The following is a 20,975-nucleotide window of genomic DNA, read 5'->3' on the forward strand; positions in this document are numbered from 1 at the left end:
TAGAGTCCCGCACCTTGAAAGCGGTAGCTCTACACATTTGCTCAGTGCGGAGGTTGCCTGTAATCCATGACTTCTGGTTGAGGTATGTACGTACGATCACTGTGGGAACGACGTCATCGATGCACTTATTGATGAAACCAGTGACGGATCTGGTGTACTCCTCAATGCCATTGGAAGAATCCCGGAACATATTCCTGTCTGTGCTAGCAAAACAGTCCTGTAGCTTAGCATCTGCGTCATCTGACCACTTCCGTATTGAGTAAGTCACTGGTACTACCTGCTTTAGTTTTTACTTGTCAGCAGGAATCAGGAGGATAAAGTTATGGGCAGATTTGCCAAATGGAGGCTCGAGGGAGAGCGTTGTACGTGTCTCTGTGCGCGGAGTAAAGGTGGTCTAGAGTTTTTTCCCTCTTGTTGCACATGTAACATGCTGGTAGAAATGAGATAAAATGGATTTAAGTTTCCCTAAAGTCCCCGGTCACTAGGAGTGTCGCCTCTGGATGAGAATATTCTTGTTTGCTTATGGCCTTATTCAGCTCGTTGAGTGTGGTCTTAGTGCCAGCATCGGTTTGTGGTGGTAAATAGAGAGCTACAAAAAATATAGATGAAAACTCTCTTGGTAAATTGTGTGTTCTACAGCTCTCAGCCGTGCATAACTAGAGACTTCATTTATATTAGACTTTGTACACCAGCTGTTATTTACAAATAGACACAGACCGCCACCCCTTGTCTTACCGGAGGCAGCTGTTCTATCTTGTCGATGCATGGAAAACCCAGCCAGCTGTATGCTATCCATGTCGTTTTTCAGCCACGACTCTGTGAAACATAACATATTATGGTTTTTAATGTCTCTTGGTAGGATACTCTTGATCAGAGCTCATCCATTTTCTTATCCAATGATTGCACTTTGGCAAATAGGACTGATGGTAGAGGCGGATTATCCACTCGCCGTCGGAATCTTACAAGGCACCTCGATCTACGTCCCCGATATCTCAGTCTCTTCTTCATGCGTATGACAAGGATTTGGGTCTGAAGTAAATCCTTCACGTCCGATTCGTTAAAGAAAAAATATTTGTCCAGTATGATGTGCGTAATTGCTGTTCTGATATCCAGAAGCTATTTTCCGTCATAAGAGACGGTGGCAGAAACGTTAGGTACAAAATAAGTTACAAATAATACGAAAAAACACACACAATAGCAAAATTGGTTAGGAGCCTGTGAAATGGCAGCCATCTCCTCTGGCGCCATTCAGCTTATTTTACAGAGAAGAGATTGGTTAGATTAAGTACCCATTTGCTGTGTCTTAACAAAGGAAAATATGTTTTGTTTGGGAACATGCCCAATCAATGAAGGCGTATCACTCACAGCACCACATTTTAGTAATTAATTATCAAGTTTAATTTGTATAGCGCAGTTCATTAGAGCAGATGCCAAAGTTTGATAAGGTAGAGATGTTGTGTCCCTTTTGTTTTTATGTATACTTAGGTATTTGGTTTGGAGAGAGCATGTAGATTAAAAATGGTATTGACCCCAACACTGACCCCTGTGGGAAGTCACTACCTTGTGGCAAAGTTCTGGTCTGTCAAGGAAATGGACCATGGTTAGTTTGTGTCTGTGATGTCAGAAAATGTCTGTAGCACAAACACTTAGAGAAATAATTTTCCTCTTTCTCATCCACTTTTCTCTCTCTCAACACCTCTCTCTGTGTTGCTGTTTTAGGATGAGCTAAAGAAGCTCTACGTCCAACTGGAGGTCTACAAGCGCAAGAAGATGTTGGCCAACAACCCCCATCTCCAGAAGAAGCGCAGCTCCAAGAAGGGCCTGGGCCGCTCCCTCATGAGGCGCATCACTGAGATCCCAGAGACTATGCACCGGCACGGCAGCCATGGCAGTCGTGAGGATCGTGACTGTAGTGAGCATGGGAGCAACCGGAGCACCCTTCGTCGGAACCCCTTTGACCCATCCCACTCTGGTCACAAGTCCAGGGAAGACTCTCTGAAAAACAAGGTCCTAGGCCTGAAGAAATCGCGCAGCTACGACCACGTCTGTGACCAAGGGGAGGAAACTACTGGCGGAGAGAGCTCGTGTGGGGACAAAATGGCTGCCGCTGAGGGTTCCTTGCTTGGATCCCTCATGAGGAGACAGGTGAAGAAGTCACCAGAGCATGCCCCAAGGGTTGAACCTTCTGAGTCCACTGAGTCAGTGCCCTTGGTCTGCAAGTCAGCCAGCGCGCACAACTTTACAGTGGATAAAAAGCCCATCCACCTGAGGACGTCCATCATGCAGAAGTCACTGAGTGTCATAACCAGTGCCAAAGAGAAGATGCCCGGGCTCACCAGCAAGACACATTGCGTGGAGGAAGCAAGCAAGAAGGGACTCAAGGGCTGCGATGGGAGGATGCTGTCTGAGGTGGACGAGGCGGAAGAGAAGGAGTGTTATCCCAAGATGATAATCAGCCAGTCGGTGGAGTACTCCAAGACGCCCATGGGCAAGATGGGCATCATGAAGCAGCAGGTGAGTGGCAGCCAGCCGTCCATCAATACAGAGCCAGGGAGAAACCTGTATGACCTTTCCGAGGTGTGCCCTTGGGATGTAGAGGACCCCCCAACCCCCTCGGAAGGAAGGTCACAGAAGCATGTGTCCATTGCTCTGGGAGAGACCACTACGGTCCACAGGGGGGGTGGTGGTGGCGCAGTTAGCACCAAGGGCATTCGCTCCCAACAGAAGCAACAGGGAGCCGCAGGGCAATCACCTGCAGGCCGACGTCGCTCCAAAGGTAAGGGGAGTGAACCAGACGAGGCCAGAGAAACAAGGAAGCCCAGGTCTCCCAGATCTCCGCTCCCCCTCAAACCAGAGGTGTGCCCCTGGGCCTTTGAGGAGCAGCCGGTGTTGGGAGGTGATTCAGACTCCATCTCCCCAGAGAGGATCAGAAGTAAGAAGAGTGTTACACCCACCGATGGGAAGCCCAAGATCCTCCACTCAGACTACTCCAAATCCACGGGGAGTCTGCTGCAGCCACCCACCTTGATGGTGGACATCTGTCCCTGGGAATACAATGAATCCCCTGCCCCGCCCTCCCCCAGCCAGGAGAAGAACTGCTCCAGCCCCACGCCTCACTCGAAGCGGAAACGAAAAGGCTCATGCTCCTACAAAGAGAGGGGTGAGAGAGAGAAAGGAGGGAGGGACAGGGAGGAAGAGAAGCAGCACAGGTCAAAGAGCAAGGAGAGGAGGAGCTCCTCCAGCAAGCCCCCGGAAAGACGACGTGTCAGCCAATCCTCGGAGGGCGGTTCGGTCACCGTGCCCGCGTCTGGGAGACGGAAAAGCTCGACAAGAGACCCGGAGGTGTCGGAGAACAAGAGAGTGGAGGCATGCCCGTGGGAGGTAGAGAACGCGCCAACCAACATGGCACAGACAAAAACTTCTCCAGCGAAAGAAAACTCTTTGAGTTCTAATTATAAACAACCCATGAGCACTGCCAAAAAGGTTGACGTTTGTCCGTGGGATTTTGAAGACAATGGGTCAGAGAAAAGTGCATGATATTTGACATAATGGACTTTATATGTTTTGTAATCACTGCACAAAAGCCCTGAAAACTGGGTTTTAAAGATAGGGGAAGTGTGGGGAAAAAAACAATGCACAATTTGCCTTGTGGTTATGTCAAAATCATATTGTGAAGAAAAACATGACACTACCGTCTCTTAAAGCATTCCAAACAAAGTATTTGTTGTTTTGTTAGTTGTGCAATTATGCAACTTAAAGTCACTTTTCTGAAATGTAGAGGAATGTGTTGTCGGTACTATTTGCTGGTAGATTTTCTCAGTTTGCATTTGTGCACGTTTTTTCACATTCTTCAATACATTAAATTGTGTCCTAAGAGTTCTCTTTGGCCTGTATCCTGCATCTGTGCCATTTTTGTCAAGTAATGGTTGGAGTATGAGTTCAGAATGTTGGTCAATGGGAAGTACATCATGTAATTTCTATATTAAGCACAGTGCACATGCCTTAATTTTGGGCCTTATAGATTATACAAAGGATATGCATTTTGAGTGTTGAGCAGGAGAAATAGGTACATAGGTGAACCGTACATAGTTAACATTTAGTACATAGGTAGCAACATGATGATACATGCCGTGAAGGCAAAGTATCTCACCTGGTCTCCATTTAGTCAAACATGCTTTATGTCTGTAAAAAAAAGCAGAAGTTTATCTTTGATGTATTCATTTCTCAAAAAAACTGCTGTAGCATGTGGCAAAGCACTTCCAAAAGTGTATTTATGTCCATTTGTCAACTTACATCCAAAACATTTGGTAATGACGATGTAATACTTGATGTTGCCTACTATAATTCAATGTTCAAGTTCAAAGTTAAAATACAACTTAAAACATAAAGCTTTCAAGAATGTTTCTATGTGCATTCATCTGAAAATATGATATGGAAAAAATATTGAAGCAGTATTTTAATCCCAAAGGTTCCCCCCTCTTATACAATGTTGACATTAATTTACATATGTTCATTTTAGGTGAATCATTAACAGGTTTTGTCTTGTACTTTTCCCAAACATTTTTATTTTAAGGTTTATGTAAATCTTATGGACCAAAAGCAAAGAAAAGTCAGATGGATTATACAGCATATTTGACTTTTGCTTGCTTTCCAAAATCCATGCAATTGCTTGATAACACCTTATAGTTGTTCACCTAAAATCAAATGCTATGACATTGATTGTCAAAATAGTGTCACCATAGATTCCACACGGGTAGGTGTGTGTGTGTGCATTATTGCATGTGTGCGTGGGTGTGTACAGCGTGTGTGCATTATTGCATTTGTGTGTGGGTGTACAGCGTGTGTGTGTCTGCATCATAGCATTGCATGAAAAAACGTTTGCCACTTTAGCATTATTACCGATTCCCTCTTCCTTTATTTATATGGCCTTTGTAACAGTTTAGTGGTGGTGATTTGATCTACTCCACTAGTAACTAGTAACTCTTGTTGTTGAATGTTGTCAAAGACATAAGGGTCATGTTCATTATTAAAATGGAAAACTTTCGCAATGGAAAGAAACATTTCTTATTGGACAAGCTTGGTTTATTTCCTCCCTGTTTGTCTGTTTTCCTCCATTTGGTATCCTAGTGAATAAGATCTAGGTAATCAGGAACACGATGATGCTGTATGAATGCTACAGTGGCTTCTGCATGACACTAAACATATTGGCCCAGCGTCTCACTGCTCTTCGCAAACCCTGCTCCATCAGACTGTTATGACTTGTTTGTTAAGTGAACTTGTACCACTATTGTATGCTTGCAATAAATATTCATATAAAACTCAATCTTATTTTCTGTTGTTATTTGATGGGTGTTGTCGAACAGTGCTGACTAACCATGGTCTGGAGAGAATACCTACTACTTCATCACATAGAACAACACTAACCCCTGGTGGAGATAAGCATACATAACTGTAGACATAATATTTTCTGCCTTACCAAATCATTTCAAAGTTTCTGGAAGGGATTGTGTCGCTACTTAATTAATTTGTTTGAATTTTGGAGAACATTGATTTTGGTTAGAAAATACAAATATCATTGGCAGTGACAAGGTAAGCAAAACCAAAGGGTGGATTGCAGTTTTCTCCTTGTCCATAGACTGCTTTCAATAAGCAAAAAAAAGCAATTTGGCTGGTCTATCCATTTAAGGGGCTCATACATGCTTATGACAAGTCTTAAAATGTTACTTCCTCATCCTTGAATTGTTTTTACAGACTAGAATTTCACCAGGAGCCTAATATCAGACTAATGAAGTCCCAGCAACATAATTTATGGTTGAACCAAACCGATTGCTCATTTGTAATGACCCTTAAGTTTTTAGACACTTAACCAAAGCATTAAGTAAAATAAGTGATTGAATATTGAATATAATGAAAATATACTGAATATGTATTGATATTGCAGATCAGAGAAGGAGAAGCTTTTGGTCAGTGCTGGGTCAAGCTGAATACACAGAGGGACTGTGGGCTGTAGTTATTTTGTGTTCTGACAATGAACAAGAGAGGCTTTGTCTTGTATGAGAGGCTTTGTCTTGTCTTGTAAGTGTGTATGGAGTCCCTTGGGAAACTACCAAACCATCCAATGATGGGATTTATAAATAGATTATCTGGGCTCCCAAAAGAACTATTCTCTATAGATGGGTTTGTCGTTTAGCAACAAAACCAACTCGTGCACAACTATGGGGCAAAACTGATTGGTTGGCTTAGATTGGTGACAACATATAAACTATATTTCGTCTCCAATGTTTATTGAAAACATACAGTGCATTCTGAAAGTATTCGACCCCTTCACTTTTTCCACATTGTGTTACGTTACAGCCTTGTTATATAATGGATTCAAATGTTGTTGTCTTTCCCCTCATCAATATACACACAATACCTAATAATGACAAAGCAAAAACATTTTTGCTAATTTATTAAAAGTAGCTCTTAGCCGTGGTATATTGGCCATATACCACACCCCCTCGTGCCTTATTGCTTAATTATAAACCGTATAGTTTGGGTCCTGGATCCTGATTGGTGGAATCAGTTCAGAGTGTGTATATCAGACAACATACCACAGGTGTGATGGAAAAACACGTGTTTACTGTTCTATTTATGTTGGTAACCAGTTTATAATAGCAATAAGGCACCTCTGGGGTTTCTGGTGTATGGCCAAAATACCACGGCTAAGGGCTGTACCCAGGAACATTGTTGCTTAAATATATAACAAACTTTCCAACCATAATTAAAATATGTAGCCTACAGTCTTGTTAAAGCAGAGTTTAATGACCTTGATAAGCATGAGGTTTGGTGTCACAATGTTTACAAATGTGTGTATTACGGCAGCAAAGACTGGCACTTTGGCTGGTGGCATAATTGCTATTCTTAGAACTCTAATTAGTGGTCATAGTAAGCCTACTATCTACTGGACTTAGCCACACACGTCTCTAAATGTCATGCTAAACGTGTGCTAATGCGAAGAGACACTACAGCAGCAGCATGGCACATCTGGTATTACAAATGCATTTTATTGGAATCACGATAAAAAAATATATATACATACATTTTATTACAGCTCATTTGGGGTAAACAATATGTTTATATTACTTACATACTGTGTCCATGTTAAAATAATATGATTGTTTGTGGATGTCTAACACAACAGTGTACAACCCTAGTCTGGTAGCCTAGGGTCTCCTGGAAATTGTCATTATATGTACAGTATACATGTTTTTTTTGTATTGAACCGTAATTTAACTAGGCAAATCAGTTAATAAGAACAAATTGTTATTTGCAATGACGGCCTACCAGAAGGCAAAAGGCCTCCTGCGGGGACTGGGGCTGGGATTAAAAAGAAAAATTTATGATAAAAGCACACATCACTACAAGAGAGACACCATAACACTGCATAAAGAGAGACCTAAAGACAACAACATAGCATGGCAGCAACACAACATGACAACAACATGGTAGTAACACAACGTGGCAGCAGCACAAAATGGTTGCAGCACAAAACATGGTACAAACATTATTGGGCCCAGACAACAGCACAAAGGGCAAGAAGGTAGAGACAACAATACATCACACAAAGCAGCCATTATATAAGGCATGCAGAGGATACTCACATTAGAATATGGTGGCTAACATGAAACATACAGTGCCTTCAGAAACGGCCTTCACACCCCTTTACTTTCCCACATTTTGTTGTGTTACAGCCTGAATTTAAAATAAGTATTCAACCCCTTTGTTATGGCAAACCTAAATAAGTCCAGAAGTTACAAATGTGCTTAACAAATCTCATAAGTTGCATGGACTCATTCCGTGTTCAATAATAGTGGTTAACATGATTTTTGAAGGACTACACCATCTCTGTACCCTACGCACACAATTACCTGTAAGGTCCCTCAAGTACATATTCAGCCACAAAGACCAGGGAGGTTTTTCGATGCCTCACAAAGAAGAAGGGCACCGATTGGTGAAAATAAAAAAGTATACGCTGAATATTCCTTTGAGCATGGTGAAGTTATTATTTAGGCTTTGGATGGTGTAACTATTACACCCAGTGACTACAAAGATACAGGCATCCTTCCTGGCTAAGTTGCCGGAGAGGAAGGAAACTGCTCAGGGGTTTTACCATGAGGCCAATTGTGATTAAAACCATTTTTTTTACCTTTATTTAACTAGGCAAGTCAGTTAAGAACAAATTCTTATTTACAATGACGGATATCGGGAACAGTGGGCTAACTGCCTTGTTCAGGGGCAGAACAACAGATTTTTACCTTTTGGTTACTGGCCCAACACTCTAACCACTAGGCTACCTGCTACCCCAAAGACAGTTTAAAACAGTTACATAGTTTAATGGTTGTGATATGAGAACTTAGTATGGATCAACAACATTGTAGTTACTCCACAATACTAACCTAAATGATAGAGTGAAAAGGAAGCCTGTACAGAATTCCAAAACATGCATCCTGTATACAAAAAAATGATGTGGCAAAGAAATGTACTTTATGTCCTGAACTTTTTGTCCAGAACTTTTTGTACCGAATACAAAGCGTAATGTTTAGGGCAAATCCAACACATCACTGTGTACCACTTTTCGTATTTTCAAGCCTGGTTGAGGCTGCATCATGTTATGCTTGTCAGTTATGCTTGTATTCAGCAAGGACTAGGGAGTTATCTGGGATAAAAATAAACGGAATGGAGCAAAGCACAGGCAAATTCCTAGAGGAAAACCTGGTTCAGTCTGCTTCCAACAGATACTGGGAGACAAATGTACCTTTCTGCAGGACAATAACCTAAAACACAAGGCCAAATCTACACTGTAATTGCTTACCAAGATGAGATTTGACTTAAATTGGCTTGGAAATCAATGGAAAGACTTGAAAATGGCTGTCTACCAATGATCAACAACCAACTTGACAGAGCCTAAAGCTACAATATGTCACTTTTTGGGAGAGTTATAGATCTTTCATTTCCATTGAAAGAAAGTCTAAGAGGCGGTAGATCTGTTCTATGTGGGCTGAAGTTTCGTTTTTGCGTCTTTTACATTTGGTTTTGTACACCAGCTTCAAACATCTGAATATAAAAAATGTTGATTATAGAAAACATATTTCACTGTGGTTTACATGGTACAATGATTCTCTACACAAGAGACTGTTTGTTTTATCACATAATTTCAGTTTAGTATAACTAAGTGAATTTTTGCAACCAGGAAATGTCAGAGCGATTTCTGCATAGTGCACCTTTAACATCTTAAATAATAATAATAATAATAATAATAATAATAATAATGTGAAAATATTGTACAATCCAGGTGTGCAAAGCTCTTAGAGACTTAGAACACTCACAATTCTAATCGATGCCAAAGGTGATTCTAAAATGTATTGACTTAGGGTTGTGAATACTTACATAAATTAGATATTTCTGTATTTCCTTTTCATAAAATGTGCAGAAATTTCTAAAAACATGTTTTCCCTTTGTCATAATGATGCATTGTTTGTAGACGGGTGAGAAAAAATATATTTGAATCCATTTTGAATTCAGACTGTAACACAGCAAATATGGATTAAGTCAAAGGGTATGAATAAATTCATTAAAAATCCTACAATGTGATTTTCTGGATTTTTTTTTCGAATTTTGTCTGTCATAGTTGAATTGTACCTATGATGACAATTACAGGCCTCTCTCATCTTTTTAAGTGGGAGAACTTGCACAATTGGTGGCTGACTAAATACTTTTTTGCCCCACTGTACGCTCACATACACATATATATGCATATTAGCGTCACACACACACACACACACTCACACATAGACACACTTTCACATACGCTGCTGCTACTCTGTTTATTATCTATCCTGATTGCCTAGTAATTTTTACCCCTGCCTAGATTTACATATTGCCTCGTACACAACTACCTCGTACACCTGCACATTGATTCGGTACCGGTACTTCTTGTATATTCTAACTCGTTATTGTTTTTTGTGTGCTATTTTTATTTGATTTCTATACTCCAGCATTTTAGATTTGAAATCAAATATTTCATTTGTGTCCGGATTTTTCTATTGAGGGTTTTATCAAATGTAAGTTACTTGCCAATTTGACATTTTATGAAAGTACAGACTTTCATACACTGTAACTGGAGGAAACATGGGAAAGTAGGGGAAAATGCCCTTTGAAATATTTTGATGAGATTTTCACACTTCCTAGAGAGCTCTTTGTTTACGCCTATTCAACATCGTTCACACCTTCTTAAGCCTTAGCTCCTCCCCACCCACAGATGTAAACACATGCAGTGCATTCAGAAAGTCCCTCATACCCATTGACTTATTCCACATTTTGTTGTGTTACAGCCTGAATTAAAAATGGATCAAATATATTTCTCTCTCACCTATCTACATAGGTGCATAGGTGCAAATGTCTAAAAAGTAAATTAGATATTTCTGTATTTAAGTTAAGTGTTCACACCCCTGTTAGAATCGCTTTTGGCAGCGATTACAGCAGTGAGTATTTCTGGGTAAGTCTCTAAGAGCTTCGCACACCTGGATTGTACAATAAATGTGGAACAAGTCAAGGGGTGTGAATACTTTCTGAATGCACTGTATGTAAATTATATTTCTGTATTTCATTTCATTTTCAATAAATTTGCTAATATTTTAAAAAAACTGTTTTCACTTTGTTATTATGGAGTATATAGATGGTTGAGAAAACAAATCAATTAAATCTATCCTGAATTCAGGCTGTAACTTAACAACATGTGGAATAAGTCAAGGGGTCTGAATAACTTCTGAATACCTCACTGTACATCAAATGTTTTACTTCAGTTAATGATACATTCTTGAAGAATGTAACTAAAAAATGCCTCACGAGCTTAATTCAACCTTCCAACCCCATCAGAACCCCAAATATAACATTGTTTTAAACCATAATTGTAAACAAATTAAATATAAACAAAACTTGTATAGCCTCAAAACGTGGGTAAAACTCTAATTTTGATATCATGGATGGTCAGTCCTTGCATTCATAGCTCTATGTCCATGAATTTGAGAGTGGTTACATTTCTCCAGCCCATCCCATCCACAGTGGTGTGGTGTTGCTCTGTTATTGTTTGAACTGCTGATTTCCACTTTAAGACAACCTATAGTAAAATTAAACAACACCTTTGATTTTCAGACTGAATATTAAATCCTCCATCAAATCTGGACAGGCGCAAGCAAATTCACAGTAAGTGTCAACCATTTTGTTGGCACCTATCCTGAGTCTTCAGGCCAGTGCAGATTAAGGAGACAAGAAGAGGAAGCCACCTCATTGTTAGACACAAACCAAGCCTCTTCCTGAGTCATGTGACAGTAAGAAGGTCAACTTTCGCATAGAACAGGAAATAGAGCCCCTATCATTCAGTCTCAGTAGTCATACCATTTCCAATTCAACCCCACATGTGCAAGGTGCACATGTATTTAACGATACAATATTTTATATCTAATCTATTACCGAAGAGTAATCCAGGAGATCATTAAACTAGAAAAGGTAAACTCTCTGGTGATTTTTGACAGGATGCTGTTTATCTTTGACATTTGTGTCTTTTGACTTTTATTACATTGCTTCCTTAATATGTCTGTGAATAGATGCTTAGCATTACTTGTAGAGTCATTGTACCTTACAGTCTAAATTACTTTACAGTCTAGATTACCTTACAGTCTAGATTACCTTACAGTCTAGATTGCCTTACAGTCTAGATTTGAGCTTTAATGCTTCTTCATAGTACTACCAAAGACAATTATGTGATTGTTACATTCAACTTTCTCATATTGGGCATTGTATTACTTTCATGTTCTGATGCAATGTGATAAAAAAGTTATACAGTATTGTACAATACTCACAAATACAGCCCATTGGCCAGTTAGGAAATACTTCAACAGCCATCGTTGGTTAAAGGGGCAATCTGGAATTGGTACATCCACTCTGGACATTTAAATGAATAAGATTGCCCCTTTAAAGTGAACATATCTTTCTACAGTAGCAGCCAGCAATTGTTTATGTACTCAATTATAAAACAGTTATAAAACAATTATAAAACAGTTATAAAACAATTATAAAACAGTTATAAAACAAGTATGAAATAGAGGGACCATTTGAACACTCAACATATGTAGCCAGTATCTCTTTCTATGCACACTAAGTCATTGTTGATGATTAGGCATTGGTCACTCTCTCTGTCTGAACTTTAGTGAGTCACTTTCTGTGTCAGTGCAGAAGTAGCATGCCCACAGACCACATGTGGCATCCTTATGCTATTTTAAAAATCAAATACTTTTTTGTTTGGCCACATGCGCCGAATACAACAGGTGTAGAATTGACTGTGAAATGCTGACTTACCAGCCCATTCCAAGTTAAAAAGGAAGACAAATATTTGCTAAATAAAAAACTAAATTGTAACACAATAAAATGACAATAATGAGGCTATATACAAGGAGTACCAGTATGTATGTGTGTGTGTGTTTGTTTGTGTTTGTGTTTGTGTTTGTGTGTGTGTGTGTGTGTGTGTGTGTGTGCGCGTGCAAGCGTGGGTGCGTGCGTGCGTGCGTGTGTGTGTGTGAGTGAGTGGTGTCAATATGCATGTTTGTGTGAGCGTGTGTGTGTGTGTGTGTGTGTGTGTTAGAGTGTCAGCGTAGTACTGTATGTGTGTGTGTGTGTGTGGGTAGAGTCAATAGAGTGTGCATAGAGCCAGTGCAAAAAATAAAATACAAAAAAAATGAGTAGTGGTTAGTAGAAGGCCTCTCAAATATCGTGAGACGGCGCTCGTATCTAAACTGCATACTTGGAGAGATGATCCATTTGGCCAGAGCTGCCTACTACACACGTACTGGTGCTTTTTTCCCTTCACGTTGACTAAATCATTCGCTAACCTGAACAGGCCTCGCTCAAAGAGCAGCAGACTTTGCTTATGGGATCGTTTATTGTTCAGTGTCACCCTCTGTGTCAATGCAGCTCTACTTTGATGGCCTCTAATGAAAACGTGTTTGTCTCTCACAGTCCAAGCAACATGGAAGCAATTTTAGTGGTCACATAACACATTGTCTGTCACATTGCAGACTCCCCGTGGTACTATGGGCATGACATTTAAAACATGCTAACTGGAGCACATTGGTTTTTGGTTAGAAATAGCTCAAATTAACAGTTGTTGGCATTGGCTAGTATTATTAGATTTTTTATTTATCCAGGTAAGTTGACTGAGAACACGTTCTCATTTGCAGCAACAACCTGGGGAATAGTTACAGGGGAGAGGAACGAATGAGCCAATTGTAAACTGGGGATTATGAGGTGACCGTGATGATTTGAGGGCCAGATTAGGAATTTAGCCAGGACACTGGGGTTAACACCCCTACTCTTACGATAAGTGCCATGGGATCTTTAATGACATCAGAGAGTCAGGACACCCGTTTAACGTCCCATCCGAAAGATGGCACCCTACACAGGGCAGTGTTCCCAATCACTGCCCTGAGGAATTGGGAATTTTTTTTAGACCAGAGGAAAGAGTGCCTCCTACTGGCCCTCCAACACCACTTCCAGCAGCATCTTGTCTCCCATCCAGGAACTGACCTGGACCAACCCTGCTTAGCTTCAGAAGCAAGCCAGCAGTGGTATGCAGGGTGGTATGCTGCTGGCAAAAGCCACAGCTGGATTACTGCCTCTCTTTGTCCATCTACTGCTTTCAAAGTTATGAAAGAAATATGGACATTTATAATTTGGCTGAACTATCCCTTTAATCATGATTTTACAAGTTTATTGGTTGTGTAGACCTATTCTCTGTCTGCCACAATAATGGTCCTTAGTGTTTATGTCAACATCAATGATGTCATGTTTAGGTATATAGGGCTCATTGATGGCCTTCTAGTGTGTAGACGTTTGTCTAAAATATGTCTGCTTGTTATCTGTAACAGATGGATGATATAGACTCCATGTTTACTGACCTGCTGGGAGAGATGGACCTCCTAACACAGGTGAGTTCTCACTGGGACCACTCTTATAAACTACACTTCCTCTGATTCATCAGAAGTGTTTTACCAGAAATGGACAAACCAGACATACGTCAGCTGTGTAAAAGTAGTTTTTGTTGAGACTCAACAATGTAGAGGTGTAACCCAGAGCCTACAGTTGGAAATTAACCTTTGGGCTAAATCAGGAACATTTACAGAGGGTGTTGATTATTGTGCATTATCTCTGTCAAATAAAGAAAATAAAGTAAAATGAATGACGATAAACATTATCTGGGTTGAGTAATGGACACAAGCCACTGATATTAAGGTCATGGCACCAAGGTGTCCTCAAGCACTTTGGCCCTCCATGACACTAGTATGTACAGTATGTGGCCTGCCAGATGAAACATTAGACGCCATTAATAGAATCCTGGCTAATACCTATGTGCATGGTACATTGTATTCAGCAGTAAACTCCTCTTAAAGGGGAAGTTCAGTATTTTACAACTTCATCTTAGATGGTTTCTCACCCTGTACGCAGTCTATGGGACCAGACAAACTGTAATCGATGGCTGTATTTTCATTAAACAGCCACTAAAAACTACAGCTAACTTGAGACACTGCTAGCAAATAATCAATGGAAGTGATAGGGGCAACCGAGCAAATCAAACAACTCAATATCTGGTTTGATGCTGCCAATATCACTTTCATAGATTTTTAGCTGCTAGCAGTAGATAATGTTAGCTGTAGTTTGTAGTGGATGTAAAGAAAACCGAACGATGGATTACAGTTTCTCCTGGCCCATAGACTTCTTTCAGGGTGAGGAACCATAAAATACAGAACATCCCCTTTAATGAATGTAGCTCTAAGAACAGGGGTAGTAATTAGACCAAATGGCATTACATTTAAATCGAAATCTACGGAATGGTTATTTATGCCAATTCAACCTCATATTGGCAGCCATCCTTTTGGAGAGCCACAAATATTGTGTCACTGTCTACAGTCTTATGCAAATTAGGAAGATAACCATTTGATTAGAATAATCATTCATCCTGAACTTAAGAGGATCAAATTTTTTCAAATTTGACCATGATTGGATTGATACATAATTTGGATTACTTTCTGGGAGCATGGAGATCAACAGACCTCAGAATCCATCCATATTTTTCTCTCTATATTAATCAGGGTTCAGTTACAGTGCCTTGCGAAAGTATTCGGCCCCCATGAACTTTGCGACCCTTGCCACATTTCAGGCTTCAAACATAAAGATATAAAACTGTATTTTTTTGTGAAGAATCAACAACAAGTGGGACACAATCATGAAGTGGAACGACATTTATTGGATATTTCAAACTTTTTTAGCAAATCAAAAACTGAAAAATTGGGCGTGCAAAATTATTCAGCCCCCTTAAGTTAATACTTTGTAGCGCCACCTTTTGCTGCGATTACAGCTGTAAGTCGCTTGGGGTATGTCTCTATCAGTTTTGCACATCGAGAGACTGACATTTTTTCCCATTCCTCCTTGCAAAACAGCTCAAGCTCAGTGAGGTTGGATGGAGAGCATTTGTGAACAGCAGTTTTCAGTTCTTTCCACAGATTCTCGATTGGATTCAAGTCTGGACTTTGACTTGGCCATTCAAACACCTGGATATGTTTATTTTTGAACCATTCCATTGTAGATTTTGCTTTATGTTTTGGATCATTGTCTTGTTGGAAGACAAATCTCCGTCCCAGTGTCAGGTCTTTTGCAGACTCCATCAGGTTTTCTTCCAGAATGGTCCTGTATTTGGCTCCATCCATCTTCCCATCAATTTTAACCATCTTCCCTGTCCCTGCTGAAGAAAAGCAGGCCCAAACCATGATGCTGCCACCACCATGTTTGACAGTGGGGATGGTGTGTTCAACTGTGTTGCTTTTACGCCAAACATAACGTTTTGCATTGTTTCCAAAAAGTTCAATTTTGGTTTCATCTGACCAGAGCACCTTTTTCCACATGTTTGGTGTGTCTCCCAGGTGGCTTGTGGCAAACTTTAAACGACACTTTTTATGGATATCTTTAAGAAATGGCTTTCTTCTTGCCACTCTTCCATAAAGGCCAGATTTGTGCAATTTGATTGTTGTCCTATGGACAGAGTCTCCCACCTCAGCTGTAGATCTCTGCAGTTCATCCAGAGTGATCATGGGCCTCTTGGCTGCATCTCTGATCAGTCTTCTCCTTGTATGAGCTGAAAGTTTAGAGGGACGGCCAGGTCTTGGTAGATTTGCAGTGGTCTGATACTCCTTCCATTTCAATATTATCGCTTGCACAGTGCTCCTTGGGAAATCTTTTTGTATCCAAATCCGGCTTTAAACTTCTTCACAACAGTATCTCGGACCTGTCTGGTGTGTTCCTTGTTCTTCATGATGCTCTCTGCGCTTTTAACGGACCTCTGAAACTATCACAGTGCAGGTGCATTTATACGGAGACTTGATTACAGACAGGTGGATTGTATTTATCATCATTAGTCATTTAGGTCAACATTGGATCATTCAGAGATCCTCACTGAACTTCTGGAGAGAGTTTGCTGCACTGAAAGTAAAGGGGCTGAATAATTTTGCACGCCCAATTTTTCAGTTTTTGAGTTGTTAAAAAAGTTTGAAATATCCAATAAATGTCGTTCCACTTCATGATTGTGTCCCACTTGTTGTTGATTCTTCACAAAAAATACAGTTTTATATCTTTATGTTTGAAGCCTGAAATGTGGCAAAAGGTCGCAAAGGGGCTGAATACTTTCGCAAGGCACTGTATGTGCCAGGGGAGATCATATGTAGGTCACCCAGTTCTATAGACTGTTTACGATAGAGTGCATTCGGAAAGTCTTCAGACCCCTTGACTTTTACCACATTTGTTACGTTACAGACTTATTCTAAAATGTATTAAATACAACATTTTCCTCATCAATCTACACACAATACCCCATAATGACAAAGTGAGAACAGTTTTTTTTTCTTTTTTTCCCAAATGTATTTAAAAAAGAACAGAAATACCTTATTTACATAAGTATTCAAACACTTTGTTGTGAGACTCAAAATTGAGCTCAGGTGCATCCTGTTTCCATTGATTATTCTTGAGATATTTCTACAATTTGATTGGAGTCAACTTCTGGTAAATTAAATTGACTGGACATGATTTGGAAAGGCACACATCTGTCTATATAAGGTCCCATAGTTGACAGTGCATGTCAGAGCAAAAACCAAGCCATGAGGTCAAAGGAATTGTCCGTTGACCTCAGAGACAGGATTGTGTTGAGGCACAGATCTGGAGAAGGCTACCAAAACATTTCTGCAGCATTGAAGGTCCCCAAGACCACAGTGGCATCGATCACTCTTAAATGGAAGAAGTTTGGAACTACCAAGACACTTCCTAGAGCTGGCCACCTGGCCAAACTGAGCAATCGGGGGACAAGGGCCTTGGTCAGGGAGGTGACCAAGAACCCGATGGTCACTTTGACAGAGCTCCTCTGAGTTCCTCTGAGAGTTCCTCTTTTGTGATGGGCGAACCTTCCAGAAGGACAACCATCTCTGCAGCACTCCCCTAATCAGGCATTTATGGTAGAGTGGCCAGACGGAAGCCACTCCTCAGTAAAAGGCACATGACAGCACGCCTGGAGTTCGCCAAAAGGCACCTAAAGGACTTTTAGGCCATGAGAAACAAGATTCTCTGGTCTGATGAAACCAAGATTGGACGATGCCAAGCATCACGTATGGAGGAAACCTGGCACCATCCCTACGGGGAAGCATTGTGACGTCAGCATCATGCTGTGGGGATGTTTTTCAGTGGCAGGGACTGGGAGACTAGTCAGGATTGAGGCTAAGATAAATGGAGCAAAGTACAGAGAGATCCTTGATGAAAACCTGCTCCTAAGTTCTCAGGGCCTCAGACTGGGGTGAAGGATCAACTTCCAACAGGACCACAACCCTGAGCACACAGCCAAGACAACGCAGGAGTGGCTTCAGGACAAGTCTCTGAATGTCCTTGAGTGGCCCAGCCAGAGCCCGGACTTGAACCCAATCGAACACCAGGGGAGCTAATGCAAGTCTTCAGGTCTCAACCAAGATTACATAACTATTTCTGTTTCAAATGCAGGGGTGCACAATATCAGGCCCTTGAGTTCTACAGTTCTATTGATTTCAATGCATCTTACCTTTTTGTTTTTGTTGCTAATTACTGCCAATATACAGTAAATTGCCAAATAAAATAATACTATGGTATAATAACTATAGTATTCACTGTAGATTTTTTGCACAAAAACATATTTTTAGTAGTGTACTACAGTCCCTAAAAACACTACAGTAAATATACAGTATAATACAATCTGCAAAAACCCTACATTCATTACTTTAGTATATACTACAGTTTTACTGTATTTTTATACTAAGGTGTATTAAAAAAACTCTTGAATTTTTTTTTTTACAAATTGTATTATACTGTATATTTACTGTAGTGTTATTGAGGACATCAGTGTAGTATTTACTATGGTGTATTTGTTTTATTATCTTTGACATATAAGTGAAGGCTTTCTCCTTCAGGAAACCTACTGGAGAAATGCTAAAAGAGCAAATTTATGGAGAGACCTGAAAATAGCTGTGCAGCAACTCTCCCCCTCCAACCTGACAGAGTTTGAGAGGATCTGCAGAGAAGAAATGGGAGAAACTCCCCAAATACAGGTGTGCCAAGCTTGTAGCATCATACCCAAGACGACTCGAGGCTGTAATCGCTGCAAAAGGTGCTTCAACACGTACTGAGAAAAGGGTCTGAAAACTTATGTTAATATAATATTTCAGTTGTTTTTGTTCATACATTTGCACACAAATTACAAACTGTTTTTGCTTTGTCATTATGGGGTATTGTGTGTAGAGTGATGAGGAAAAATGGTTTGTAATCAATTTTAGAATAAGGCTGTAACGTCGCAAAATGTGGAAAAAGTGAAGAGGTCTGAATACTTTCCAAATCCACTGTGTGTGATTTGCTGGAATTGCCTGCTGGGGACATTTATGAAAAAATGACATATCAGATGAAATAATCACTTTCCTATGATATCACATCCTCACCATAGTGCTTTTTTTTTGTTTGTTTTGCATTCGAAGTATAAGGTTTGAATTTTGACTGTGTTCTGCACAGCTTATAAATGTGGCTTCAGAGATGGTCCTTGAAGAGGGTTTTCTTAGAATTAATGTAAAAATGTTGCAAATATTGTTGTAGTGTTCTCTATCTGTATTAGTGTTATGTAAAACATACAATTTCTTTCGAGTTCTGTACTATGCCAACATTTCATCTGAAACCATTTTTTTTGACAGAGTCTTGGGTATGAAATGGAGCCCTCAGAAATGTCATCCAGCTCGCAGAGAGAAAACAACTTCTCTATTGGGTTCACAGATTTGAACGGTGAGAAACATAATGCAACAGTACATCAGCAAACAGTGGAAATTGTATCTTGACGCAATAAGACCCAAGGGGGTGTAGTATATTGGCCATATAACACAAACCCAGAGTTTCCTTATTGCTATTATAAACTGGTTACCAACATAAATAGCACATTAAACAAGTCTTTTTGGTGGTATACAGGTGGTATACAGTTGAAGACATAAGTTTACATACATTAGGTTGGAGTCATTAAAACTAGTTTTTCAACCACTTCACAAATGTATTGTTAACAAACTATAGTTTTGGCAAGTCGATTAAGACATATACTTTGTGCATGACACAAGTCACTTTTCCAACAATTGTTTACAGACAGATTATTTCCCTTATAATTCACTGTATCACAATTCCAGTGGGTCAGAAGTTTACATACACTAAGTTGACTGTGCCTTTAAACAGCTTGGAAAATTCCAGAAAATTATGTCATGGCTTTAGAAGCTTCTGATAGGTTAATTGACGTCAATTGGAGGTGTACCTGTGGATGTATTTCAAGGGCACCTTCAAACTCAGTGCATTTTTGCTTGACGTTATGGGAAAAACAAAAGAAATCAGCCAAGACCTCTGAATTTTTTTTTGACCTTCACAAGTCTGGTTCATCCTTGGGAGCAATTTCCAAATGCCTGATGAAACAAAAATAAACCTGTTTGGCCATAATGACCAATGTTATGATTGGAGGAAAAAGGGGGAGGCTTGCAAGCCCGAATAAACCCAATCCCAACCGGGAAGCACAGGGGTGGCAGCATCATGTTGTGGGTGTGCTTTGCTGCAGGAGGAACTGGTGCATTTCACAAAATAGATGGCATCATGAGGCAAGAAAATGATGTGGATATATTGAAGCAACATCTCAAGACATTAAAGCTTGATCGCAAATGGGTCTTCCAAATGGACAATGACATCAAGTATACTTCCAAAGTTGTGGCAAAATGGCTTAAGGACAACAAAATCAAGGTATTGGAGTGGCCATCACAAAGCCCTGACCTCAATCCCATAGAAAATTTGTGGGCAGAACTGAAAAGCGTGTACGAGCAAGGAGGCCTACAAACCTGACTCAGTTACACCAGCTCTGTCAGGAGGAATGGGCCAAAATTCACCCAACTTATTGTGGGAAGCTTGTGGAAGGCTACCCGAAACGTTAGACCCAAGTTAAACAATTTAAAGGCAATGCTACCTAATACCAATTGAGTGTATGTAAACTTCTGTCCCACTGGGAATGTGATGAAAGAAATAAAAGCTGAAATAAATCCTTCTCTCTACTATTATTCTGACATTTCACATTCCTAAAATATAGTGATCCTAACTGACCTAAAACAGGGATTTTTACCAGGATTAAATGACAGGATTTGTGAAAAACTGAGTTTAAATGTATTTGGCTAAGGTGTATGTAAACTTCCGATTTCAACTGTATTTAAGCAATAAGGCCTGAGGGAGTGTGGTACATGGCTAATATTTCACGGCTAAGGGCTGTTCTTAGGCACGACGGAAGCCAATCAGCATTCAGCCATTAGCAGTGGTATATT

The 20,975-nt window shown here is 40.2% G+C and overlaps 2 protein-coding genes and 1 non-coding gene across 3 annotated transcripts in view; 2 read left to right on the top strand and 1 right to left on the bottom strand.

The window, feature by feature from the left end:
• The window catches only part of LOC139387445 (metabotropic glycine receptor-like), a 114,366-nt gene extending 109,043 nt beyond the window's left edge, over positions 1 to 5,323 (top strand). Inside the window, exon 11 of the mRNA XM_071133627.1 lies at positions 1,720 to 5,323. Within this exon, the coding sequence (XP_070989728.1) occupies positions 1,720 to 3,537 (1,818 nt within the window). The 3' untranslated portion in view covers positions 3,538 to 5,323. The remainder of the gene's footprint in view (positions 1 to 1,719) is intronic.
• A 6,080-nt stretch (positions 5,324 to 11,403) lies between these two features.
• LOC139387275 (amyloid beta A4 precursor protein-binding family B member 1-interacting protein-like) overlaps positions 11,404 to 20,975 on the top strand; it is a 36,359-nt gene continuing 26,787 nt past the window's right edge. The window contains exons 1-3 of the mRNA XM_071133390.1: positions 11,404 to 11,547; positions 13,962 to 14,021; positions 19,335 to 19,422. Coding sequence (XP_070989491.1) covers positions 13,962 to 14,021; positions 19,335 to 19,422 — 148 coding nt within the window. The 5' untranslated portion in view covers positions 11,404 to 11,547. The remainder of the gene's footprint in view (positions 11,548 to 13,961; positions 14,022 to 19,334; positions 19,423 to 20,975) is intronic.
• Positions 18,549 to 18,602, bottom strand: LOC139387620 (U7 small nuclear RNA). The gene has a single exon (XR_011629198.1). It is a non-coding gene; the product is annotated as a U7 small nuclear RNA (small nuclear RNA).

Source organism: Oncorhynchus clarkii, chromosome 28, assembly GCF_045791955.1.
Source record: "Oncorhynchus clarkii lewisi isolate Uvic-CL-2024 chromosome 28, UVic_Ocla_1.0, whole genome shotgun sequence".
NCBI classification, from domain to species: domain Eukaryota; kingdom Metazoa; phylum Chordata; class Actinopteri; order Salmoniformes; family Salmonidae; genus Oncorhynchus; species Oncorhynchus clarkii.